The sequence below is a fragment of the Calonectris borealis genome, chromosome 3 (genome assembly GCF_964195595.1).
Source record: "Calonectris borealis chromosome 3, bCalBor7.hap1.2, whole genome shotgun sequence".
NCBI lineage: Eukaryota > Metazoa > Chordata > Aves > Procellariiformes > Procellariidae > Calonectris > Calonectris borealis.
Window position 1 is genome coordinate 17,849,809 of NC_134314.1, and position 27,720 is coordinate 17,877,528.

The following is a 27,720-nucleotide window of genomic DNA, read 5'->3' on the forward strand; positions in this document are numbered from 1 at the left end:
GTTGCTTCCTCCATAAAATTTTTAAGAAGTCAACCTGCAGTGAACTGAGGAGTGGAGAGTGATGAATATTGGGTAGGAAAGGAGATAATTGGAGGGGAGATTTGGAGTAGCTGTTGGTCTGTATTTTCATGTGTATAACTGGCAGGTAGTCTATGAGTTTTTTTGTTTTTTTTTTTTTAAAGAAAGTTTTTTTAAGGGGTTGTAGATTTCCTATTGTGGGCTAAACACTTGGAAAACAAGGTAATTGTATTGAAATATTGAATATAACTTAAAATTTTTTTTCTCTTTTTCTAGGATAACTGGACAGCTCTTATTTCAGCAGCTAAAGAAGGACATGCAGCTATTGTAGCAGAGCTACTCAATTATAATGTCAGTTTGGAGCATCGGGATTTGGTATGTGTTGTCCTAGTGTAAAAATAAAATAGTTTTTAGTAAGAAGAACAGTTTTGGGAGTTAGAGATTTTCAGTTCTGTAAAACAAATCAAAGATCTTTTATTCTTAAATTATGTACTCAGTGCTGTTAAAATGGAAAATAATATATACTTAAATATTGTTTTTACAGCTGTAAAATAGGTGCTTTACTGTTAATAAAGGCAACTTGTTTTCTAGGGCTGCTTTTTTCCTCCTAATTTGCTTTGGAAAAAAGCTAAACTGAAGAACAGTTTGATTTTTGGTTGTGTTTTTGGGGAGGGGGGGTTGCGGGAGGTGGGGGGGAGTTGGTTTGTTGGGGTCTTTTTTGGTGGTGGTGGCTTTTTTTAAAGTATTCAGGTAAAATAAATGTTATCTTTTCCCAGAAGATAGCTGTCCATATCTACTTTTTCTCTGGACAACCATGGTAATTCATAGAGCAGTCCTTGTTCTCAGTATCCTGGAATTTGTTTTCATTCATCTTGCCAAATTTTTTGTATGGCAAAGTGGGTACTGTAGTCCAGTCCACCTAAGGAATTACAGAAGTTATTTACATAATTAGAAGGTTAGATGCCTCTGAAGAGCTATAGACTTGTCTCCATTGACTGAAGAGGGAATTAGGTACCTGCAAGAACTAATTTTGTTCTGCTTAAGTTAGAGTATGGAAAACCACTAGGAGAGAGTTTGAGTGCTTCCTTTAATTGAAGTTCCACTCTGTCTGAAGGCTGAGGCATCCTGCCATGTCCTACTAATCTATCTTTTTCATAAGTGTAATGTCAAGCACATCCACATGGCCAGTGGTTGATTTCTAGGCCTGTGTCAGTCTGAGAGCCATCTTTTACCTCCCCAGAAGTGTATTATAAAGAAATAAATAAAAATTGTGCTTACAGTTACCAGAGGCATACTGTTATTTTAAAATTATTTTTGGTTACCTGACCCATCAAATGTGTTAGGTGGTGAAACCTCGTTGTCTCCTAATTTACAAACTTAAATGAATACACCAATGCAGTTTTGAAATTAATTGCTCTTATTACTCCCTTAAGAGGACACGATGGGCTTCTTTTTCATGAAGAAGCAAATCATTACATAGTTGCTTTATGAAGGCCAGCTGTCTGTTACACAAATCAAAAGAAAACCCTCCATGTTAATTGATTTGGATTCTAGACTTTTGTTTTAAGAAGTGCTTTCTTTTTGGTTTGTTTATCCAGTGATGGCATTTGTATGCATTTGAAGTCTGAATTGAGTGTTTACAGCAAATTCAGGAATATTTAGGACACGATTTTCTCCCAAGTTTTGCGTAAAGCAGGAGATTAGTACTTTCATATGTGCGTTTATTATTTACCGTACAGAAGTAGGATTACAAGGTTGTGTAGTCAATCCCTACTATGTTTTGGACTTGCAAAACAGTCTTAGGACAAATACGAAATGAAATAAAAGTCACTAATTGGGTTTCTAAAGAGTATTTTTCAGTTTTTACGTTTCTTTGAATTGTGCTTGCCAGGGAGGATGGACTGCCCTGATGTGGGCATCATATAAAGGCCGTACCGAAGTAGCTAAACTACTGCTTGAGAAAGGAGCAAATCCAAACATCACAGGAATGGTAAGTTTTAATCTTAAACGCCCCCTCCTCCCAAATGTTTAAAGTTCTGAATCGTACACTCATCTTATTATCTGGATTAAAGATTTTGCAGTTTTTGCAATATAACATTAATCACTATACTTTATTTATAAAGGGATTGCTTTAATAATCTGTATGACAGCCACTTTTTTTGATTAATTTTAAATTATTTTAATTAAAGCAAATGAATGTATAGCTCTTAATAAGATTCAAATTAGCAGGAGAGGAAATAATAGAATAATGCTACTTGTATAACAATTGTTATTTTTCTGCATCTGTAGAAGTTAATGGAGTAACGAATATGTGCAATTTAGAAACAATAATTTGTTTTAATTGTTTTGTAATAGTTACCAAATGGGCTAGATTATATAAATATGTACCATACATGTGAGAGAGAATTAAAAAACTAGGATTTTGAGATTTATTTCACTTTAGAAGCATTTTCTATAAAAGTATAGGCGTGTTGAAACTTGAATGAACAATTTGTTTATTCTGTCAGCTCTCTGGTGTTTGAGGCAACAGTGAACAATCAAGGAAGAACACTAGTGACTTATCTTTCTGATTGTCAATTTCGTCTGGTTTGCATATGCTGCTTCTGCATGCATGACATGACTGATCTGCAGTCCTGATTACTTAGGGATGTTGCATAGTTGTCTGTTGCTTCTCCTTACATTACAAATGTTTATATTAAGATGAGGATGGATGTGAATTTTTAAACCTTGTTTAAGGAGTTATAAAGCAAAATTGATACAAAACAGTACTTGTCTTCCTAGATATCATCTAGACAATGTGCTAGGCAACAGTTACTGTTATGTAGTTAGATTTATTTCTGTATATTCCTCCTTCTATGGGTTTATTGTCTCTTGGAGCATTGTGATCAATATTGTTCATGAAAAATAATTAAGACTATGATTTTATTTCATATGGGTTTTTTTGTGTTTTTTTTTTTTAATTCTAAGCAATACAGTGTTTATCCAATTATTTGGGCAGCAGGACGGGGCCACTCAGATATAGTACATCTCTTGCTGCAACATGGAGCTAAAGTGAACTGCTCTGACAAAGTAAGTTATATTTATATAATATTTAATTTCTTTAATGCTTGATATATTTCTTGTAAAAGTAAGTTTTATTAAAAAAATAAAAATCTATGAGTTCTTGATTGGAAAAACACTCACTGTTATGTTTTGCCCATGAGATTAGAACTAGTGTGCTAGAGTAAGTCATTATACTTGCAAGAGGTTTTTCCATAGTATGCTGAAGATGGTTGTGAACATTTATTTCAGTGGAGCATATTTCTGTTTTCTAAGCTGTTGGAAACCTTGCTATCCTAGGTTGCATAGAAAAATAATTCTAACAGCTATCATTTATAAAGAAAAAGTTAAAATGCCTTTTCAAATGCTTGTGTTAATTCACAAGACCAAATTATATCTTTGTAAAAACTAAAGCAATAAAGTATAGGATGAATACTAGATTGTAGGGGATACTAAATACAGAGAGCAATATGATAAAATGTTATAATTGTTTTTGCAGTATGGAACCACCCCACTGGTTTGGGCAGCGAGGAAAGGTCATTTGGAGTGTGTGAAATACTTGCTGCAGATGGGAGCTGATGTTGATCAAGAAGGAGCTGTAAGTAACTGTTTGTTTTCCAGTGATAAGGTGTGGGTACATACATCTGTGTGTCCTGTTTTATTTTATAATACAAATACCAAGAAATGTATGAAACAAGATGAAGTTACGATGTTGAAGTATATTACTTTCCAGCTATTTGCAAACTACATGTGAGGATTATTTAAACTCCTTTGTGCCTTTTAATTAAAATAGGTGTGTATGTAAGTACAGAGTCGTATTGACAGTTGACACACTGTTATGTAAAGTGTAAATTTTAATGAACATAAATGAATTTAGGTTATTGTTCTCTGAAGGTTAACACTATCAAAATTCATTCTGTACCCAAACCTGATATGTTAAACAAGTTATTCCTCAGTGCTATTTGAAAAGTATATCAAACACAAAGCACCTTTTGAAAAGAATAGTAATTGTTGTGGCTTTTCAGAAGTTGGAAATTTTTTAGAAGTTCTCAGCGTATTGGTTTTAAATAAAACAGATTTTAATTTTTTTGTAGTATAAGACACTTAAAATGCTTGTCAAAATAAAAAAAAAATCAGTAAAAGCTAAGTGGAAAATCAGGACAACTTTTGGTATTCATATGATTACTTCTGGGTTTCTTCAAAAAACCTCTTTGTGAGTGGTATTGGCAGACCTGGGTGCTCTGATAATGCTACGTTTCCATGAGACAAGAAAATTATTTTACCGTCTGTGTGACATTCAGGAGTTAGAATAAACTGATGTGAGCTTTACTGTTTGCATCTGAAGTGTTCTGTACTACAGTACTTAGTTTACTTCTTTTTTAAAAAAAGCGTAGAAAGTGCACTTTAAAACATAAAACTGAAGTAACGTTTGGATGGTTAAGAAAGTAATGTCAGCGAGTGTTCTTTTGTTACTTAAACTGTTGATGTAATGATGATTTCTATATCCACTGTACAATAAAATCTGTTGGTTTTGTTCAAAGAATTCTATGACTGCACTTATTGTAGCAGTGAAGGGTGGCTATACTGACTCAGTAAAAGAAATACTGAAAAGGAACCCAAATGTAAACTTAACAGATAAAGACGGAAATACAGCTTTGATGATTGCATCAAAGGAGGGACATACTGAAATTGTGCAGGATCTTCTGGATGCTGGAACTTATGTGAACATTCCTGATAGAGTGAGTAAATTTTCATCATAATTGTGGTTTTATATATATGTAATAATAATATATATTTAAATACCAGTGTACGAGAATTTGTGGGTACATGATTTTTCTGGCTTTCTAATTTTTCTGCCACCTAGGGGTATTTTTATGTATTGCTATTTTACAAGTATCTTAAGTGGCAAATGTTGCTGTGTGAAGGCAAAGGATAAACTACAGAAACTACTCTTTTTCTTTGAGGTTTTTGAATTGTGAGTTTCCATAGAGTATGGAAATGATTTATGGTTGTATGTTTGTCATATCTGTAACATAAGACTAATACTGAACTAACTTGCAGGTTTGGGATGGGGGTTTTGTGTATTAATACATGTGGTAGTGCTGTTAAAATTGCAAAACAATGGATATTATAAAAAAGAATATATTTCATTCAGCATCTACCTTTATCTTTTACAATGAAACTTTTTACTAGGAAACTTGCATATATTAGAGGAAGACTTCAGCTCTGGGTTAAGACATGTAAATGGAACTGTTGAAAGGTGCGCTGTGCACCTGAGCTGCGATTGCATTGTTCAGTAGAGGCATGTGACCAGAGTGTGAATCTGCTTCTAGCCTTTCAGGGATTTATTTGATTGCTTATGTAGGTGCCTTGGACTGTCTGCAGTGTCCTCTTGATAGTCAGGTTTTTCTGAAGTGTCAGAGGCAGGCCAAGCACTGCACCCTTGGGGCTATAGGAGGTGAGATACCTAAACTTAGGTGCTTCTGTCAGGGTCAGTGTTTTAGTGCAGAGCAGTAATATGGTTTTGAGACTGAATTCCCAATCCCTAAATTATATTGCTTGGGGTTGCAGAGAAAAGAAGAAAACCTCCTAATATTTGCCTCATAATTTTTAAAGGATTTTTGGATGCATTTTCCTATATTTCATGTCAGTTTAGTGCATTTCTTAGATGGTTACGTACTGAGCTGCAGTGTTGCATGTGACAACAAATTTGATCACAGGCACATATCAAAGCAAAACTTAAAATATTTAAGAAAATACATTACAGTCTCCCTTCCCACCTCTTCTGTCACAAAATTCTACAACTGTCTGCATTCTTGTGCTTTTAGGAAGGATAAATTACAGCTTTCACTACAGCTGGCTGTATTCCAAAAATACATCAAACAATGAGTAGTCTTTGTTTCAGATGCTAGAGTAGGTTTTGAGGAGGAAAATTTCTTGGTTTGCAGCTAGGTATGTAATGACTGTGATTGATAGGGGATCTACTACTACTGAACTTTCTAACTGAATTCCACACCTGTGATTTAGCTATACTTTTATTTATTTTTCCTGTTTCATCATAAAAGAAGTGCTAGGTAATTTCAGGACTTCATTTTGTGAAATTCTGACATAGCCTTAAGTGTGTTAAAATCAGAAGCCTTAAGCAGAATTGTAACTTTGTTTTACGTATGTACAACTCCATTTACCGCAGCAAAATATTTTTTTTCTTTTGATCAATTTGAGATAAAATCAACCTTTTGCTTCTTTTCTTTATAACAGCATAGTGTATGTAAACAGGATAGCAGTCAAAAAAAAAAAAGAGATTAAATTCTTTAAAATTCTTGAAGATCTTTTGTCAGCTGTGAAACATCTAAAGGAGACAGCCAACATTCTTGTCTGATTGTAAAGAGGTTGTTACTGTGAGTAATTACTTGTCTGATTGTAAAGAGGTTATTACTGTGAGTGGTTGGTCTTCCTATGAACATAGAGAACAGCTGGATTTTTTCATATTCATTATTAATTTGTGCTGTTATTTTTTAGGATAGTGGTTTAAACTGGACCTATTTTGGGGGTGTTTGTTTTGACATAAATATTATAATATTTCATCTCTTTGCAAAAAAATATAAAAAATGGAGTCCAGAATTTTTCCTTCGGTATACCCGTTTTTTGCAGAGATAGAACTATTTTTTCTATCTTTCTTTAAAATGAGTGCAGATTTCTTAATGTAAATAGGCATAATGTATATTTTGAGGCTACTATTTATTCTGTGTTGCATTTCTTTTTGCTAAATAGTATTAATTCATCTTCAATATTCTTTCACAATTTTTCTAGAGTGGAGATACAGTGCTGATTGGGGCTGTGAGAGGAGGTCATGTTGAAATTGTGAGGGCCCTGCTCCATAAATATGCTGATATAGATATCAGAGGTGAGGTAAGTACGACAATGTAAATGTTAGAGTAGTTCTTATATAGGATGTGAATTTGAATATCAAACAATTATACCATGTTTATAAAAACAGGGCTTTAAAAAATTGCTCAGTCTACTCTGTAGGAAACTCAGATTCCTATCAAACACTAAAAATACATCATGTTGCTGTGCAGTTTTTAAGCTATAAGACATGTAATTGTAATGGCTTGTTAAGCAGCATTTTTTTCAGTTAATTTGTATAATGGTTGAAAAGCAAAAGATGTAAATTGAACTTATTTCATCTGCACTACTGAACAGATTTAAAACAATTTTAAATCCTTTACTTTTAAAACCCCTTAATATTTTAAGGGGTTTAATATTTTAAATTTAATATCAATATATTAAAACACGATACACCTTAGATTATATCTCTTGTCAGTGCAGTTCTGTCACTGTGCTTGGTTGGTTCTCGTCTCCTTCACTAACTTCCTTTCTCACGTTAAGCACTGTTGTCAGTGATTTCCATGTTGTCTACCTACCCCTTCTTTCTTTTTTTGTCCTTTGATTAAGGTACTGTTTTCATTCTTCTATTGAAAGCTCTCTTACTCAGCACATACTTGTTTTTATTGTTACATTCAACTTGCTTTCTTTTGCTTAGAATCATAGATCATAGAATAGTTTGGGTTGGAAGGGACCTTTAAAGGTCATCTTGTCCAACCCCTCCCTGCCGTGGGCAGGGACATCTTCAACTAGATCAGGTTGCTCAGAGCCCCGTCCAACCTGACCTTGAATGTTTCCAGGGATGGGGCATCTACCACGTCTCTGGGCAACCTGTGCCAGTGGTTCACCACCCTCATCGTAAAACATTTCTTCCTTCTATGTAGTCTAAATCTACCCTCTTTTAGTTTAAAATCATTCCCCATTGTCCTGCTGCAACAGGCCCTGCTAAAAAGTTAGTCCTCATCTTTCTTATAAGCCCCCTTTAAGTACTGAAAGGTTGCAATAAGGTCTCCCCGAAACCTTCTCTTCTCCAGGCTGAACAACCACAACTCTCTCAGCCTTTCTTCGCAGGAGAGGCATTCCACCCCCCTGATCATTTTTGTGGCCCTCCTCTGGACCCGCTCCAACAGGTCCATGTCTTTCCTGTGCTGAGGGCCCCAGAGCTGAACACAGTACTCCAGGTGGGGTCTCACCAGAGCAGAGTAGAGGGGCAGAATCACGTCCCTCGACCTGCTGGCCACGCTTCTTTTGATGCAGCCCAGAAAACGGTTGGCCTGCTGGGCTGCGAGCCCACATTGCTGGCTCATGTCCGGCTTTTCATCCACCAGTACCCCCAAGTCCTTCTCGGCAGGGCGGCTCTCAATCCCTTCATCCCCCAGCCTGTATCGATATTGGGGGTTGTCCTGACCCAGGTGCAGGACCTTGCAGTTGGCCTTGTTGAACCTCATGAGGTTCACACAGGCCCACTTCTCAAGCTTGTCCAGGTCCCTCTGGATGGCATCCTGTCCCTCAGGTGTGTCAACCACACCACTCAGCTTGGTGTCATCTGCTGAGGGTGCACTGGATCCCATTGTCTATGTCATTGATGAAGGTATTAAACCGTACTGGTCCCAATACGGACCCCTGAGGGACAGCACTCGTCACCAGTCTCCATCTGGACATTGAGCCGTTGACCATCCAACCAATTCTTCATCCACTGGACAGTCCACCCATCAAATCCATATCTCTCCAATTAGAGAGAAGGATGTTGTGGGGGACCTTGTCAAAGGCCTTACAGAGGTCCAGGTAGATGACATCTGTAGCCCTTTCGATGTCTACTTGAATAGCTTGAAGCTATTCAGATCACTCCGCTGGCAGGCATGTACACTCTATCAAGTTTGAACACAAAACTAACTAGTCACTGAGAGCTGTAAAGATTCAGTGTCTGCTATTGATGCAGAACCTCGTTGAGAAGCCAAGAAGCTTTTAGTTTGGAGAAAAAGCAGTGTTTGGATCTATTCCTCTAACCTGCCATTGAAAACCTGTAATTGTGTGTCTCGGCTTCTTGCTGACATGGGTCTGAAAATCTGGAGCTTTTCAACGTCTTGATATGACCAAGGCAATACAGAAACAGCAAAAGGACCCAACCTCCTCGGGGGTGGAGAAGCTTGTGACTTCTGGCAGTGTGAGGGTGTCTGTATAGCCATTTGCAGTGGTTAATCTAGAGAATACATTTGTGGCCTTGTTGACACAGCAGGAGTGAGTACCGTCAGAGGAAGACTCTGGCTGTGTGCTTCAGATCTTCGGATTAGGACCAACAGTATCAAAATCGGTGATGAGCGCTTGTGTTTAGCAACTCCCCTGCTGTTTGGCACTGCAGCACTTGTCTGCCAGCCAGACCTGTTCTGGGGAGATTTGCTGCCTGCCCAAATCTGTGATGTTCCGGGAAGATTACTGAGTCTTGTCCAGCCTTCCAGCAACTGTGTTACTTGCTGCTCATTCATTCATATGGACACTAGTCAGAGGAGACCTTGAGCAGATAAAATGTGACTGTAGGGCTCTGGAAGCGAGTGTTGGGGCAGTGGCGGGGCTCAGGTGGTGTTCTCCTCAGCCCTTCTGGTAAGGGGGAAGGGGCCAGCTGGGAGCATCTGGCAGACCAGTACCTGGCTGTGCAGATGATGTTGCTAGCGAGGAGTCAGCTTCCTCAGGCTGGTGTCTTGTTGGAAGCCACCTGACTGAAGGATGAAGGACATGAAACCCAGGTGACCAGAGAAGAAAGAAATCTTAGTGAGCAGGCTTGTTAAACTGTCAAGAAAGGCTTTAAACTCCGTTTGCTGTGAAGCCCACGAGTGGGAGAGGAAGAACTGCAAATGAAAGAAGAAAGCAAGGGGGACTTTGACGTTCCTACTTAGAAGCAGGTGTGTGTTCAGAGGCTTTTCTTAAATGTCTCTACAGAAGCATGCATCAAACAGAAGGGATCATGGTGCAGTCACTAGGCTACAAAAAGGTTGCGGGTGTGGAGACTTCCTGGGGTAGCACACATCACTAGAAAAAAAAAAAGATGATGCAAGCAGATTTGGAACTACCAACCATTCCCCCTGGTTCAGTGATACATGTATTGCTGATCTGCATTCTGGTACTTTGTGTTGACTTTCATGTCCATCTACTTTTACAGCTTTCCAGCTTGCATGGCCTGTTTTTAGGCCAGCCAACCAGTTCAACAGTTTTATTAGGCTATACTGTAAAATTGAGAACAAAATGTAAATTTTTTTTAAAGGCCTGGAAGTGGCTAGCACTTCCATGTTCTAATAGGAGAGAAATCTTTTTTTTTTTGAAAAAAAAGCCACAGAGAAACATGACTTACGTAATAGGAGTAAAAAAGACAGCACTCTGGAAAAAGTTGTTTTATTTCATGAGAGAATTTGTATATTTGAGTTACAAATGAATACTCATATATAGTTTTGGAAACTTGTTATGGTTTAACCCCAGCCAGCAAATAAACCCCACGCAGCCGCTTACTCACCGCACCCCCCTCCCCCCCCGGTGGGATGAGGGAGAGAATCGGGAGGGCACAAATAGGAAAACTCCCGAGTTGAGATAAAAACAATTTAATAATTGAATTAAACCTAAGTAGAACAGTAATAATAACAATGAGAACAACAACAATAACAGAATATACAAAGCAGGCAATGCACAGTGCAACTGCTCACCGACTGCCGACCATGTGTCACGAAGGGGGCGAGCCCCCCCACACCCCTGGTTTTTACACTAGCATGATGTCACATGGTATAGAATACCCCATTGGCCAGCTGGGTCCACCACCCCGGCTGTGCTCCCCACCCCCTACAGGTTCCCCTGCAGGTGGCAGGGCATGGGAGGCCAAAAAGAGAAACCAAAAGTCTCCTTGGTGCAAGCACCACCCAGCAACAACCAAAGCATCAATGGGCCATCAACGCTCCTCTCATACCAAACCCAAACCACAGCACACCCCCCGAGCTACTGGGAGGAAAGTTAACTCTGTCCCAGCCGGAACCAGGACAAAACTGTTTCAAGACAGGTTGGATTGTTAAAGCTCTTAATATATTCTGCACAGGTTTATAAAATGGATTTGTGTTCTCTAGCCAGATTTCCATTACCCCCCCCCAAAGTTCTACTGGTGTGCCAGTTAGACTCAGTAGCATTCCCTTTGCTCTGACCTGTGCTAAAATTTGCTGTATTATGTGCTGTTTTCAATATAGTGGTTGTACTTTATATACAGTTTTTGAAACTAATCCAACTGAATGAAAGTACTGTTAGCATTTAATACTCTCTTTTTTTCAGGATAATAAAACTGCTTTATATTGGGCAGTTGAGAAAGGAAATGCCACAATGGTGAGGGATATCTTGCAGTGCAACCCTGATACTGAAACATGTACAAAGGTAACAATTAGAATTTTAATTACATTGCTTTGTTTAACATCTATTCTTTTTTCAACTCCTATGTGATGTTGAGATCATAATACCAAATTCAGTTTTTGTGAAGTGTGGGTACCTTGCATGCTGGGGAAAAAAAAAAACAAACCCCCAAAAAACCTCAAACTCTTCTGGAATACGCAACTTACTTTCAGCAATGGTAACGTCCCCTTTGTTGATAAACATCGCCTACTAGTAAAACTTGATAGCAGGGAAAGTGTGGATACTTCACCTCAGCATCATTGACATGACCTCAGCACCATGACATTGGCAATAAGGAGTACTGGAAACTGAGGAAAGAGGTTTCTGATCTTACTAAGCATGGAAGTTCAGACCATCATTTATTGCATGTGCAGGACTGAAATAAATAGAGGAAGTAGTATGTACAGCAGTGAATTACCTCTTTCATGAGTCTCTCTTCAAATATCTTGTATTATATCTGAATCTTGTCGTTCTCTGTTTGACACTGTTATTAAAAGAAATGTATTTTGTTCTGTGATTCTAATCAATCTAGAGTACAGGGTCTGTGATACTTTTTCAGTAGCATATGCGCTGAAGTGTTGTTACTTGGACAGTAACATATTTAATTAAAAAAATCTCTTAAAAGTTTGTGATTTAATTTTTTATGCTATCACTAGTTTTTGCTTGTTTTTGAGTATACAGAGAAGATCTTTTTATTAGGCCTATGTTTCCCTTTTAGGATGGAGAAACACCGCTTATAAAGGCAACCAAGATGAGAAATATTGAAATAGTAGAGCTTCTTCTGGATAAAGGAGCTAAGGTCTCTGCTGTAGACAAGGTAAAGAATATTTGTTTACTTTAGTATATTTAATCATTTTCATTTTGCAGCAGAATTTTGTAGTGAGCTGTTAAGGCTAATACAGAAAGAGAGCTTCCCATATGCTCAATAATTAAATAGACCATAATACTTAAATAGTTAGTCTCTCTGATTAAATGGATCAGAATACTTACATATAAATTAATTCCTACCATTAGTATATTGATTTTTTGTTTGTATTAGGGGGCTTTTAGTAATATGAAAAGAAAAATTTCAGGTCAGGAGTAAAAATTTCACAGATGAGAATAGTAATTCTTAATACACTTGAAAAAGAACATAGAGAATGGTTGTTATTTCTTACGGATTTTGTTTTTGATTAATAGACATAAAACTAAGCAATACCAAGGACAAATACACCGTTTGTTGCTGTCCTCTTATGCATTACCTACTTTGACTGTAAACCTTTTAAATACAGGAACATTTATTTGATACTTTTTTAACCTCTTAGTATTATTTAGGGCAATTAATAATGTTGATTTGATGTAATAAGGAAACTTTTACCGGAAAGCTTTTTGGAGGAGTCTGAGCACACATTGAAATAATTCTGACAAGCAGTATCTCTTGTTCCAAACCAGTCTCTGAATTTGCTGGTAGACACTTGTTTCTAAATAGAGACTACAGTTTTCATGAACCTTAAGATATTATAAACATTTAAGAAAGAAGATAGTGCCTTAGATTTAACATTATAGCATTTCACGTGTCTTTTCTGAAACTTTTCTAATGCTTTTTTGAGGGGAAAAAATGCTTTCTGTAAGGCATTAATGCTGTTGAGAATACTTCAAGATGTATTTCAAGTAAATAACGCATCTGAAACGATGTGGAACATATGGTCTGTTCATAATCTTAGAAATTCATGTTAGATATTACTAGTTTTTCACTTAATTGCAGAAAGGAGATACTCCACTTCATATTGCCATTCGTGGAAGAAGCCGTAAACTTGCTGAATTACTCTTAAGAAATCCAAAAGATGGTAGATTGCTTTATAGACCCAACAAAACAGGAGAAACACCTTACAATATTGACTGTAGCCACCAGAAGAGTATTTTAACACAGATATTTGGAGCCAGTAAGTATAAATATTGAATTTTTTTTTTTAATCAGTGTATATTGAGAATCCAGCTTATTCAATTCTGTCTTGAAAAGTGGTAACAGGGTTTTTTTTTTTAATGTTGCAACTAATGGGAGAGCTTTAAAAAGATCAGTTGGCAAAAAAATTCATCATTCTAAAAGCCCAACAAAGGTCAAATGTACCTTTTATTTTTGACTTTTGACATTGGGTACTGTGCGACTTCTGTTGATCATTTTGTTTTTACTTAGATCTTGCTTGTGTAGGAATTATTTTCTTTGACTTCCTATGATTTGGGATTTTATTTGAGTCTTTTGTGGTAAGCTCTAATGGTTTTGATAATTATATAACATTTACGTGGATGATTTAAAATTCCTTTGAACAAGAATGTACCAATAATAACAGCTATTATATGGCAGCAGTATATATACAAATATAGGTGAACCTGTCATGATTTTGTGTATGAAAATTGTCATATTGAAGAGATTTCTTAAAGCAAAGTTCTGTAACATAGTATTCGTATTACAGGACACTTGTCTCCCACGGAATCTGATGGTGACATGCTGGGTTATGACCTGTACAGCAGTGCTTTGGCTGATATTCTGAGTGAACCAACCATGCAGCCACCTATCTGTGTAGGCTTATATGCACAATGGGGAAGTGGAAAATCATTCCTGCTCAAGAAACTGGAAGGTAAAAGTTGATTTAGCCTTTTCTGTGGGTTCAATTCGATCTATGAAAAGCATCATATAGGAGTTATTAGTTTTTGCGACAGCTGTAGGTCCATGTAATGTATCCAGTCTCTGTTTCTGTAATGAAAGGGTTTAAATTTTCATGTGGTCAGTTCATCCATAGGTTGCTTTGTTCCTTTATAAAATGTCAAGACAGTCTTTAAGTGTTTCTGTCTATTGTCCTGTGGGTTTCCTGCAGCAGTGAATCTACCCTTTAGGTACTGCTCAAAGTATGGCTGCTGAAATATGCCTTGGGGGTGTTTGTGTGTCAAATCCGGTTCAGTTCTCTTTTGCTGCAGTATTTATTTATTGTGCCTCCTATGTATAATCTTTTTTTTTTTTTTGAAGTTTTAAGAACAAATTCCAGGCTATTAATGTTTTTTCTCTGTAGTAGATTTTCTCTGCGTCTAGTTTTCTTCCTCTTTCCCCTTATGTACTTTGAGCTTTTTGAACTTTCTGAAATGACAGAGGAAGACAAATGCAGTATATGAAGAGAGTCAGTATCTTATTGTTGATGAGCTCTTATGTTTTTAAAATGCTTTTTCAGTATTCCTGTTCCTCGTTCATCTTTTTATTCTGCATTGTGTATTTAATGTTTCTTATTCAATAGATCCTAAATAAGTTTCTTCAGGAATTCCTGTTTTAGTAAATATGAATCAACAAACAGAAATAAATACTGAAGCCTTTACATTGTACTGTTATATCTGACTATTTGAGGAATGTAGTTCAGATTTCAATGATGGAGGTTTTAGGGGTTGGGTTTTTTTTTGACAGATGGATTTATTTTTCTTGGTGTCATAAAATATGTTTTAAACTTTTGAAGGAGGATAGGAAATGGCATGGCTTTTCATATGCCTTTAAAAGTAGAAAATCTGCAGTAAACAGTGCAAGTATGTATTTAAATGGTCTCATGCATTGCGCAGATGAAAACTTGGGGTTTTGCACTAATGTTTGAAGAAGAATTCAAACATCATTGTCTTTTTTTTTTGATCAATAATAGGGAAAAGTTATACAGTCTAGTGAGAAAGTATTTCTTTTCAAAGATGATCATTATAATACCTTTTTTGCTTTCTGTTCTAGAATGATTTAACATGTTAACTGGTCTTTGTCTTTTTGTTTTAGATGAAATGAAAACTTTCGCAGGGCAGCAGATTGAACCTCTGTTTCAGTTCTCCTGGCTTATTGTATTCCTCACACTTCTGCTGTGTGGAGGTTTGGGTTTATTGCTTGCTTTCACAGTGGATGCAAAGCTTGGAATAGCGGTGTCACTCAGCTTATTAGCAGTTCTCTACATTTTCTTTAGTAAGTCTTATTTTATATGAAGTTTGTGAAGGTTTTTATTTATTTTTGGAATTCAGTATTGTTTTGTAGACATGCTTTATGGTTCGGAGAAAATACTAAATGGTTTTGTAGAAAATAGGACCCCTTTGGACCCTTTCCTTGTGTTTTGCATGTAATTTATGAGAGGGCATGCTTGAAAACAAAGAATAATTTTGTGTATGAACTTCATTATGTTACTCTTACCATTCTCATTTTTAGCAATAACTGTTAAAAATTAATTCAGCTTCTTTTACGCAACTCCGTGCCTTATCTGTTCAGACTTCATGGTTCTTTCAGTTGTGAATGTTGACTAAAATATAGCCATAACATCTTTTTTAATTTTCAATATTTTAGCTGTAATTTACTTTGGTGGCCGAAGAGAAGGTGAGAGCTGGAACTGGGCCTGGGTGTTAAGTGCAAGGTTGGCAAGACATATTGGATATTTAGAGTTGCTTCTCAAACTCATGTTTGTGAACCCACCAGAATTACCAGAGCAAACCACTAAAGCTTTACCTGTCAGGTTAGTTATTTAATTTATTTATTCTTGAATGAATAATTCAGGTTCACTCTGATATTTTCAAACTGTGCGTATTAATGTACATGTTTATCTTCCTATGAAAAGCTGTTGAGATTCCTGTTTGAAAAACAGTAGCCCTAGAAGATCATATAGTTAAATTTCTCAGTGTGAAGAAGATAGTAGTGAAGAAAAACTCTGTGCCAAAGTTGGTAAAAGTTACTGCTTTTTAGTATTAGGGGTTTTGACTATCATACTAATAAAAATTTGTAACAGACAGAATAAGAATTCAGTTTTCTGGTATAGCTTACTCTGTGTTATATTTAATGCTTGTTTCACTGATTACTTCTGTTAAGGTCTTTTTTTTTTCTTTTTTTTTTCCTGTAAGTAGAGCATCAGACTGCTCAAAGCTTCTAGTTTACTTGAAAGCAAGAAATTTATGCCATGTCTTTTACAGTTTTGTTTACTCCTATTGTTTAGAGACTTGTATTTTAGCCTGATGGTGCTTTTATGTGATCTTGTTCTTCTGTATTTTTTTTTTAATTCTCCATAAATATTTGAAAATAGCTCAGAATGCAATTTTAAAAATACTTGTCAATATTATGTTTTGGCATCATATTTTTATGTTTTTACTGCCATCTGAGATGTTGTTAGTGATGTGATCATTTTTATCTTTTTAAGAAATCAAGTTTTAGAATAGGAAGTGAGGCAAAGAAGAGATTGATAACAGGAGAAGAAATAAAGAAGTAAATACTTAAATTCCATGTAGAGTTAAAAAAAAATTAAGTATTTTACATTTTTTACCACACTTGAAAAAACTTTTAGCGGCAGAGATGCAGGAAGATTTTTGTTTTGGTTGCCAGAAAATATGTAAAGCTTTCTAAAGTATACAAAATACATGTTTTTTCTCTTTCAGATTTTTGTTTACGGACTACAATAGACTGTCCAGTGTAGGTGGAGAAACTTCATTGGCTGAGATGATTGCTACCCTCTCTGATGCATGTGAAAGGGAATTTGGTTTCTTAGCAACAAGGCTATTTCGAGTTTTCAAGACAGAAGATACACAAGGTTTTTATTACCTGAATGACATTTCTGATTATTCCATTTCAATGCACTGTTATCAGGGGTTCTGTTTTTCACATTATAAGCTCTTTTTAGAAACTGTTGTAGCCATGCAGACATTCATACAAAAGGAGAAACTCTTTGTATTGTTTTGTAAAGAAAAATGCCCTGTTTTCTTTCTCATCTTGATCTTATTAATATCATGAAGGAATATCTTCTGTGAAGTGTAGTTTTCAGAAGTGTCAGTGGAAATATATATTTATATTGCATCCTTTTAGATGCAGCATGGTATTTTTCCATAGCAATTAAGTCATTAAAGTGTCTGAGTCAGATAAAGGGAAAAGTATAGTTTTGTGTATTGCTAAGAGAAGTTTCTGTTTAGTTTATTAGATTTTAGTTCAGGGCTTTCATGAGTGACCACTGCTTATTATTGGAAATAATAAATGTATAGAACATGTTGGTCCAAAGCCATAAATTGCTGTGATCAGTGCTGGTAAGATGGGATGAAATATTCCTACTTGATCCAAATGGAACAAACTTTTTTCTTCTGTCCCATCTGTAGATGTCTGAAAAAAAAAATGCAGAACAGAGTATGATATTGTGAAGAAAGGGAGTTCTTGAGGGTGACTTTCAATTCATAGAGGGCTTATTTTGCTTTGAGTTCAGTTTCTGTCAGTTACTTATCATTTCATTTTGACCTTGATCACAAATTGAGGAATCTGTTAGATGCTGTCTCCTCTCACAAAGTGAAATGTTTAAACTCTCCTGTCTTGCAGAGGGTGGAAGAAACCACACTATGTGCTGAACACAACTTACTCTTCATTGTTCTTTCTCAAATTCACTGGATGTTCTTTATGAAAGTGATATGTGGAGTTTTTCACCCTTATTTCCATCTTAGACATTCTGCAGTTCTTCTCCTTAACCTCAGTGAAACAGCTTTCATGATGCTGTTTCATGATTTCTCCCGAAATTGACTTGAGAATGACAGTGAAGTGCTGGCTTCTTGTGATTATTTGCAGTGATTATTATCACTGCAAAAGATTATTATTATCATCTTTTCCCTTCATTTGTAATCTTACATTTCTTTTGTATTCCTTGGCTCTGTTGCCTTCCTGTGCTCTTCCTAATTATCTAATTGATTTTTTTTTTTAAATTTTATCTAGTTGATGATCTTGCACATCTTCTCCTTGTCTCCAGATATTTGTAGGTCTAGGGTCATAGGTTTCTTGCCTCTAGGCATTCATAGAAATTCCATATAGGTTTCTTTTTAGTCTCCTGTATCTTTAATTTTTGTTATGTCTGTAAACTCGCAGATAAGCCTATTCAATTGCCATTTCATTGTTGATGATTCCTAAGTCTGTAATCCAGTTCTATCTCTTTCTGGCTAGAAGAAGCTTACATCCCTACTTCAAAATGTCTAGAACTGACTGTAATTATAACTGAGCTGTTATTCTTCTCTTCTTGCCCCTCACTTCTGTCTATGCATTTCTGTTGCTTTGTCCTGCATCACAATCCTATCAGTCACATGTCAGTAATGTGAAAGATCTTTCCAGCTCATACCCAGTCTAGAATATCATACATGGGCCATGTATAAACCTTGGATATTCTTTCTGTGTAGTATATTTAAAATTTTATTTTTCCGTTCCAGTTAAAATATTGATTTTTAGGTGTCATCATTTTGCATCAGATTGTTGCTATGTTCTGTTCTTTGTTATCAACAAATGTGTGCAGAAGATGTGAATCTTCTAGATGTGTACACCACTAGATGGGTACAGATCCTAAAGGCAGAGGCTGCTCCTTTGGAAAAAAGCTATTTCTTTGATCACTCAGGTTAGCTCTGCTAACCTCCAACTGCAATATTTCTTTGTCTCTTCCTTATCAATCCAATTGAAGCCAGGAGGTCTATATTCTCTTCTGAGGCCCTTGTGATCTGTTCAGACCTTACATACTGCAGTCCTCCCTTGTTTGTATGTTTTAGCATGCAAGAAAGGATAGTCTCAGGTTGTAGCTTGCAATTTTGATTTAGTTCTCCAATGGCACCATTACTATTAGATTATGTATCACGTTTCCATTTAAAACAGAGTAGTTACCATACTGTTTTCCTAGGATTTACTTGCATAAATACACTTTACTGAGAGATGTCACAAAAGGGATGATACCACTGATATGAAATGGTAATTTCCATCCAGTGTGGATTTCTTGGAAATCCACAATGGAAATGAAGTGAAGATAAAAGGAGTATCTCCGCTTCATAATTTCCAAGAATTTTGACAAATGTAGACGATTTTTTTCACGTTTGTGACTGGATGGTAACACTGCATTTTTTCACCTTTGTGACTGGATGGTAACCTTTTGTGCAAGTTGGTGTTTTATGAGAAGTATGCAAGTTAATAGATTTTGTACTCACCTGTAATTACATTTTACATTAATTTTAACAGCAAATACTTGTTTCCTAGGTAAAAAGAAATGGAAGAAAACTTGCTGTCTCCCATCCTTTGTGATTTTCCTGTTCATATTGTCTTGCGTTGTTTCTGCGATTGCCCTGCTGGCAATTTTTAATGTAGAACCAGCCAACATGACAGTGAATGTTATTCTTATATCAGTTACCTGTGTTGTTGGTTTGGCCTTTATCTTGAATTGTCGCACATGGTGGCAAGTGATGGATTCAGTTTTGAATTCTCAAAGAAAACGTCTTCACAATGCTGCCTCCAAGCTTCACAAGTTGAAAAGCGAGGGGTTCATGAAGGTAAGCATTTATATGAATTGGCCATTAAAAGAATTGAAACAAAACCCCAAACCTGTAGCCTTCTTAAGATGGGGCGCCATTTATTTAATCAGGCCGAGTCTCACAACATTAGAATGAGTCTTGGTGAGTTTTTACTGAATGGAACGCTTCTGATCCACTGGTAATTATGCTTAGTGTACGAGATCTGTCTGCTCAACCAGGAATGTTAAGTTTGGATTAAGTTTTCAGTTTCTAATTTTATTTTTGCTGGGCGGAAGGTACTAGGAAAACAGTTGTTCTAAATGATCAGTATTTAGTAAATCTTAGTTTAGGTCATAAGATTAGAAAGAGTAACTTTTAAAATATTCTAAAGCTGAAAAACCAAGCCTAACTTTGGCTGTCTGCAGGACCTGTTGGCTGTCTGCAGGACCTCTTTACTAAGAAAGGAATGATAGCACTGAAAGGACATTCCAAAACAGTTCACATATTTAACGAAAAATGGTAGAAAATACTATTGTTTTGCTGGGTTGTATCTAAACTGATAAAAACTGTACCCATCAGGCTGTCATCTAATATCCTATACGCTCCTATTTGAAAATAAACTTTAGCATCATGATGGTTACCTCCATAGATTACAGCTAATACATTGTATAACAATATGTTGTGCAAATGTTTTTATAGCACAGTAGACCTTATCTGTGTCTTGCTAGTGTGTTTCTTGACAATTGTTTTTTGAGTGGTATTTATCTGGCAGAACTTCAGCCATTTAGGAGTTAGGTTCACCCTTTGCAATCAAAGGAGAGAAGTGGGTATTTCCAGAGAGTTACTCATATGACTTCTGTCATCTTAATGTGCACATTCAAGATGACTCTAGTGGTGAATAGATCAGATTTTAATGTCTACCTGTTAGTTGCTGAAATTAGGGCAGGTGGATTCCACCTTCGTTTCTATTTTAAGGGTAATTGTTAAATGTGTAACTTAATGTTGAAAAACTTAATAAATCTTCAGATTGCATATCCTGAATAGGAATGACTGAGTATTAGAGTAATAGCATAGTTTGCTTGGCTGGAAGGCAGATAGAAAATTTTAGTGTATGTTTTATGCAAAGCAATTTTTGAGGATTAGCTGAAGCTACAAGTACTCTTTTGTTTACTCTTGAAATGCTGATTTACAGTGCATAAATATTACTTTCTTTTTAAGTAACATTGTAATGGAATTTAAATAAGGATAGTTTGTTAAATTAAAGTGGAATATGTGGTTCTGCTCTACATTTTTGTGCAAATAGGAAATTAAAATTTTGGAAGTGACATTTTAGGACTTTCACTTCGGGTATTTATAAGTGTGTATTTTTATAATCTTACTGAAGTATTTTTGGGACAAGTAGCAATCTGCAAAAGGCATTATATGCATTTTTGTGAGTTTTAAGTATTATAGAGTATATATAGATATATAATTAAGATTATAGTTTTAAGTATTATTATATATTGCTTTTCATTTTTGTAGGTTTTGAAATGTGAAGTGGAACTGATGGCCAAAATGGCAAAAACCATTGACAGCTTCACTCAGAACCAGACAAGGCTTGTTGTAATTATCGATGGATTGGATGCTTGTGAACAGGACAAAGTTTTACAGATGCTTGATACTGTGAGTTGGATCTTTTTATAAAGATGATCTCTGGATCATCTGTATTATCTCTTCCATAGATGAGCTCAGATACATACAGTTACTGTGTATTTTCTGTAGAAAGAAGGCATGTATACAAAGTCTGTGTGTTGCAGTCTTTTAACATTTGTGTACATTGGCATAACTGTAATACTAAAAGCGAGGGGTGTTAAAAGTTGAAAATTAAATCCCAGTAGGACTGTACATGTTAATACTTCTGAAAAGTTTTGAAATAATCAGATGTAAAATATTGAAAATTAACATCCTGTTGAAACAAGCTTACAATGTTTGGAGAGTTTTTTGTACTTACTTTTGAAGTACTTCAGATGAAAAATACTTAAATACTAAATATTTGAGGGGGCTAGGACATTACTGCATGATACCTCCTTGGTGATGACTTCCACTGTAACTACTACTGCTAATTTGTCAAGTATGCTTATTTCTAGTTGTGGATAAATTCCTAACATTAGATATCTCATATTGAAGAAACTGACATCTCTATACATCTCTTGTCCTCTCAAGTTTATAACTCGAACAGAATGAATGTAAAACGTTGAGTCAGATGTTCAAATGATCCACAGTTACTATTAATTATGAATTACTATTAACAAGGTGTACTGTCTGCTTTTTTACAGGTGCGAGTCTTGTTTTCAAAAGGCCCATTTATTGCTATTTTTGCAAGTGACCCACACATTATTATAAAGGCTATTAACCAGAATCTCAACAGCGTTCTGCGCGATTCAAACATAAATGGACATGATTACATGCGAAACATAGTCCATTTGCCTGTTTTTCTGAATAGCCGAGGGCTTAGTAATGCAAAAAAACTGATGGTAGCTTCGACAACCAATGGGGATATTCCTTATACAGATAATGCAGGTAAGGTTATGCAGGAGGATGATATGAAAGTTACAAAACCAGTGTTCCAAAAATCTGTTTTTTTGGAACAAACTATTCAAATAATTGGCAGATCATTAGTGTTATTTTATAAATCAGTCAAATGTATATGAATGGAGAAAATCCCTGCCTTTTGTTTTCCTTTCCATAGGATTGCATGAAGAGGTTGACAGGAGAGTTTCTCAAAACAGTCTTGGAGACATGACCAAGCTTGGTAGCAAAACTGCTCTCAATAGGCGGGTGAGAAAGATTTTTAGACTAAATGGAGATACTGGTAATACCTTTGTGCTTTTCTATTCTTATCTTTTTTCTTTCACATTTTCAATGATGTCAACTTGGAAGACTTATCAGACCATTCTTATGAAATTAATATAAGTGATCCATGTAGGAAAAGTACATTCTTAAATCAGTAGACTGATGCTCTATCAAAGAGGAAAAAGTTTGCTTGCTCACTCAAATGTTCTTTTCCACAAATCCTTAAAATCATCTCTCTGTGAATGCTGAGATGATACAGCATATTGGTAGTAGCTATGATCTGTGTATGTATGTATATTTTGGATTTTTGAGTATAAGCCTGGTATCACTTGATCACAGGATGTTGCAACAAGGGGCAGTAAATTAGCAAATCAAGGAATTTAGAATATTATAGTACTAGACTTTTACTGCAACATGTTCCCCACACTTTCTTTCCTGCTTTCTGTTCTGTTTTCCCATCTTTACATAAAATCAGAAAGTGGTTGAATAAAAGGTATCTAGGAAGTAGTGAAAAGCAATGCACAGTCTGAGGATTCTGGGGGTTTTGAGCTGCCGTAGGTAGAGACTTGGGGAGTTTTGTAGCAGAGGAACCTGATGTTCACTTTAATTTTAAAATGTAATTAATAAATGGATAGCGTTAACTTTTTGTAGAGACAGTAGGAAATGATGATGGCAATGCTGAAACTAGTAACCTTTTTACAAAATATCTCACTGCGTAACTCTATTTTGCCCTCTCAGAATTGGCATGGAAGTGAAATGTGTAACTCTTACCAGTTCTTGGCTTATATGGAAATCATGTTCAACTGTTACACAACTAAATCAGAATTAAATTCTGGTAAATATTTTTATGGTATTTCATGTCAGCCTCGCAGACACATATTCATAAAGGTTCTAACTTTATAATCAAGTAAAACTGAAGTATTTCAAGTACATAAAAGTTTTTGATACTAATCAGTATTCCTTGCTTTTTTGTATCATTATCAGGATACTTACCGAAGACGCCAGATGCAGCGTACCATTACCCGCCAAATGTCTTTTGATTTGACCAAGCTGTTGGTTACAGAGGATTGGTTCAGTGATATCAGTCCCCAGACCATGAGAAGATTGCTAAATATTGTTTCAGTGACAGGTAAGTGTGGCATGTTTGTGTACAGTAAACAGTATTGTGTTTTGGTTGCTTGTAGTTACACTCAGACTTTTTAGTGTGTAAACTAAATTTAATGAGTCAGTCCATGTGTTGATTTTGAAAATCCTTCTGAAGCAAACTTTTCTAGAGTGCAAGCAAAGATTATAGACTATCCTATGTAGAATTAAAAAAAATTAAATAATATTTGTTTGTTGTTTCATTGACTTCAGTTGGGAGACAAATGATTTTAGTCTACATTTTTAGGAAGTTTTATATTTTTTAAATTTGAAATGCGATAATAAAATACATTTTTCAATTTCTTAATACTCGAATGTGAACAAAGCTCGTAGTGCTGGTATCTTAAAAGGTAAACTGCGAGGCAAAACCAGGTATGTATCCTTTACATGTTTGCTGTGGGTATTTGGAGTTCTTTTTCCCTAAATGCTTGTCTGGGACTGATGAAAGCATTTTATGACCTGTTTTCCTTCAAGAAAACACAATCAAGACATTGGTATCTTTGAGGTTTAGAAACTGGAAACAACTGGAAAAGGACTTACGGAAGTCTAATAAAATCATGTTTCATGTAGTAAGTGAATGGGGAGGGGAATGATTATTTACTGTCTTTTCTATTACAGACGCTAAAAGGCACTGAATAGCCTTACAGCTACCTGGTTCAGAACAAACAAATTGAGTTACTTTTCACACTGTATATAGTTAAGTGCGTAACTCTGTAACAGTATCATATGGATGTGGGAAGCTTATATGGATTCAGAAACAATTAAGTACCTGAAAAGTAAAATTCATCAAGTGCTAATAGAAAGCAAGCAATGAACCACAAATCACCAGGGGTTAGAATAACAAAAGAGAATATTAAATACTATTTTTCCCCAGGTTCTGAAGCTTTTACATAAGCATTTGCTATTGTACAGTATGAGGCTTGTGGGCAACTTGGACCTTTACTCAGAATTGGCTTGATCTTTAACCAGAAAAATATATCCTGGCAAAAGCTTGAGCTTAATTTCAGTATCCTTAACTCATTTTTGCGTTGATGTGAAAGCCAGTACCAACTTTTTCAAAAGGATCAAATTTCATGTTTTCTCTGTTCCAGGCTTTGTATTCTGAATGATTATGATTAGGATGTGTGGACCCTTGTAGAAAACTGCCAGATGCTAGTGAAACACTTTTTTACTATGAGGGTGACTAGGCACTGAAACAGGTTGCCCAGGGAGGTTATGGAGTCTCCATCCTTGGAAATATTCAGAAGCCATCTGGACACGGTCCTGGGCAGCTGGCTCTAGGTTGCCCTGCTTGAGCAGGGGGGGTTGGACCAGGTGACCTCCAGAGGTCCCTTCCAACCTCAACCATTCCGTGATTCTGTGAAACTAATATTAACAGTTTCTAGGACTAACTGGAAAATGTAAGAGATTCACAGATATGTCAAATGTATTGTCTTTAATACTTAAAAATATTTTAGTACTATTTAGCATGCATATTTAGTATATTAAGTTAGGTTCTTAAGATAGGATGCAAACAGGAAGGTTAATTCAGGAGAATTTCTTGTGACTGATAAGCAAGGTTATTGGCTCATAAAATAATGAGTAGCGTAATGATTGAAGAGACAGTAAACAGTTCTTCTACCTACGGCTGAGTTTAGGAAAGGACAAATAGTGCTTTTAAAATTTGAAATAGCTAGTTGAAAAAATGTTGCATTTACTATACAGATATTTCTGCTTTTGTTTTGTTTCTTTTCTTTATATCTAGTCTTGCATGCAATTGTAGCTTTCCCGTTGACCCATTAGATATCAGTGGTGTCTCTAAGAAGAAGTGGTGCACCTTTGAGCTCTTCCCTAACAAATTGATCCTAGTTACAGCTTCCTACATTATACTTCAAGGAGGATCTTGGAAGATGACATTAATCCTATTCTCTACAGCTCCTGTGCTGTAGAACTTTTCCCCTGAATAAAATGGATTACTTGTTTTTATGCCAGTTCAACTCTTTTAATCTGGGTTCCTGGTTTTATGATAAAGGCTCTCACTAAATGATGAGTAGTATTACACTGTACAAACGGAGAGCAACGTGAATATTACTGTGTTTTCAAGGAAAAGAGTTCTGCTCTTATTTTTTAGTTATTTCTACATTAATCAAATTATCACAAGCTCTGGGTTATGTTAATGAAAATAGAATCTCTAAAACTTCTGATTTCAGTAAGCATAATAAAATTTGATTGCTGGGAAGACTACGGTAGCATTCTACCAATAATACTAGCAATAAAAGATTATGTTAAATGACCTTTGTCATTTCTAGAAATGTGACCTAATGTCTTTCTACGACAACATTTAATGTTTAAGTCAAAAAATCTTAATTTTCTAATTACACTGGGTGCAGTTCAGAAATCAGCCTGTCTCTATTGTACAGCATATAGCTGGAGCTAAGAAACCTGCTGCAACCATCTCGGGTCTCAGGGTGTTTACTTTACCAATAGATGCACAGGGTAATAATACAGGCCAAAACTGAACTGATTCCTGCTGATGCATTTGGTTGCAGAAACCTGCTACAGCAGTATCAATACCGATCTACTCTCCAGCTTAACATTGCATTTGGGAGTACTTATTAACAGCATGTCACAAGTAGGTGGAACTGGTTCAGGTCTGGTACAGTGCCGAAGTGATCATCTCAGTAGGAAGTATGGTACAAGGACACAGTTGTATGTCTCTGAGCTGACGTTTGGCTCTGTCGAACTAACCTCGGTAACACAGAGGGGTTGGCTGTCTCTGCAGTTCCATTCCCAGTGCTTGCATAGTTTGGATTGTCCTAATTTACCTTCACTCAGGTTATGAAGAATTAAATGTAAATGCTGTAAAGTAAAATAACCCATGCCTTATTTTCTATTCCATTAACTTAATGCTAGTATAATTAATAGAAGAATGTTAATATATCATTTTCCCCTGCTTTTTACCTTTTTTATGTGTCAACAGACCTAAAATTCTGAGCTAATCTTTTAAATAAATGTGCAGTCTCTTAGCATTATCATTACAATTTGTAGCATGAAATGTCTGGTTTTGGTAAATTATAGTGCAGATGTGAAAGTATATAACAAAATCACAAACCGTTAGTTGTAAAAACAAACAAAAAAAACCTGGCAAGAGCACTTTTAGTGTACTATAATCTGTGGTTTATATATGATGATTTCATGAACGGCTTCACGAGCAGAGCCTTCAGGCTGTAAGTTATACATCGTCACCAATATTAATAATGCAATTCTAGAAAACTTGCTAAAACTTGAAATGCATAAACTGTAGCATTAACTTCTTCTGTTTCTTTAAATTAACTTTATTTGTAATTCATACCTTGCCTTATTAACTTAAGAGTCTTTTGTTTATAGCTTTGAATTTTACTTTATTGGCTATTGAAGATGGCAGTTGTATGCTTAACTTGTTTTGACCATATTTCATATGCTAATGCACAGATCTTTCACAGTATTAACATGATTTTTGTGTTTGGATTGAGAAGTTAATGCTGTGTGAAATTCTCTATTGAGTTTTGTTAAAGTTACTTAAGATTCACCTGTAACAAGATGATAGTAATTAGCGTTTAACCTGGAACTGAAGTTGACAGTTTTGGAGTGTCTCATGTTCGGACCAATATTTGCAAGAATTTTTATTAGGCTGTCAAATCATATTTTTAGATGTGACTTGAGATGATTTTGAACTTACTGAGCTAAAAATATAATACCAGTAAGTTCATAGATCAGGTTAAAGGACTTACATAGCTGTTACTTTGAGGAAAAAACCCCATCTCTTTCAAAAGGGAAAAAAATCCCTTGTGTTTCTTCCCTCCTTCCCTGTCATATTAGGTCGTTTATTGAGAGCTAATCAGATCACATTCAATTGGGATAGACTGGCTAGTTGGATCAATCTCACAGAGCAGTGGCCGTATAGAACATCGTGGCTTATACTGCATCTTGAAGAGACTGAAGGTGTTCCAGATCAGCTGACTTTAAAAACCATCTATGAAAGGTAGGTGTTGTTCTGGTAATGGTATGCGCTTTCAATGATTAAAATAGTGGTAATTATTAATGATTATTAGAGTAACATGGCTTTCAAACAGCTACCAAGTTGTAATCTAAAATTCCCAGAATCTTACTCTCTTC

At 35.8% G+C, this 27,720-nt stretch overlaps 1 protein-coding gene across 8 annotated transcripts in view; it reads left to right on the forward strand.

Moving 5' to 3' along the window:
- The window catches only part of KIDINS220 (kinase D interacting substrate 220), an 80,596-nt gene that overhangs the window by 15,023 nt on the left and 37,853 nt on the right, over window positions 1–27,720 (forward strand). For 5 of the 8 annotated variants that reach the window (XM_075145102.1, XM_075145104.1, XM_075145106.1 and 2 more), the window contains 19 exons: window positions 295–393; window positions 1,910–2,008; window positions 2,986–3,087; window positions 3,557–3,655; window positions 4,599–4,796; window positions 6,868–6,966; window positions 11,242–11,340; window positions 12,074–12,172; window positions 13,100–13,277; window positions 13,806–13,970; window positions 15,131–15,310; window positions 15,683–15,848; window positions 16,759–16,910; window positions 19,361–19,650; window positions 21,133–21,273; window positions 21,927–22,170; window positions 22,340–22,428; window positions 23,428–23,572; window positions 27,424–27,586. In XM_075145102.1, the coding sequence (XP_075001203.1) occupies window positions 295–393; window positions 1,910–2,008; window positions 2,986–3,087; window positions 3,557–3,655; window positions 4,599–4,796; window positions 6,868–6,966; window positions 11,242–11,340; window positions 12,074–12,172; window positions 13,100–13,277; window positions 13,806–13,970; window positions 15,131–15,310; window positions 15,683–15,848; window positions 16,759–16,910; window positions 19,361–19,650; window positions 21,133–21,273; window positions 21,927–22,170; window positions 22,340–22,428; window positions 23,428–23,572; window positions 27,424–27,586 (2,807 nt within the window). Of the gene's footprint in view, window positions 1–294; window positions 394–1,909; window positions 2,009–2,985; window positions 3,088–3,556; window positions 3,656–4,598; window positions 4,797–6,867; window positions 6,967–11,241; window positions 11,341–12,073; window positions 12,173–13,099; window positions 13,278–13,805; window positions 13,971–15,130; window positions 15,311–15,682; window positions 15,849–16,758; window positions 16,911–19,360; window positions 19,651–21,132; window positions 21,274–21,926; window positions 22,171–22,339; window positions 22,429–23,427; window positions 23,573–27,423; window positions 27,587–27,720 lie in introns of those variants that run through there. The other 3 variants (XM_075145108.1, XM_075145107.1, XM_075145109.1) reach the window with 3 other exon arrangements.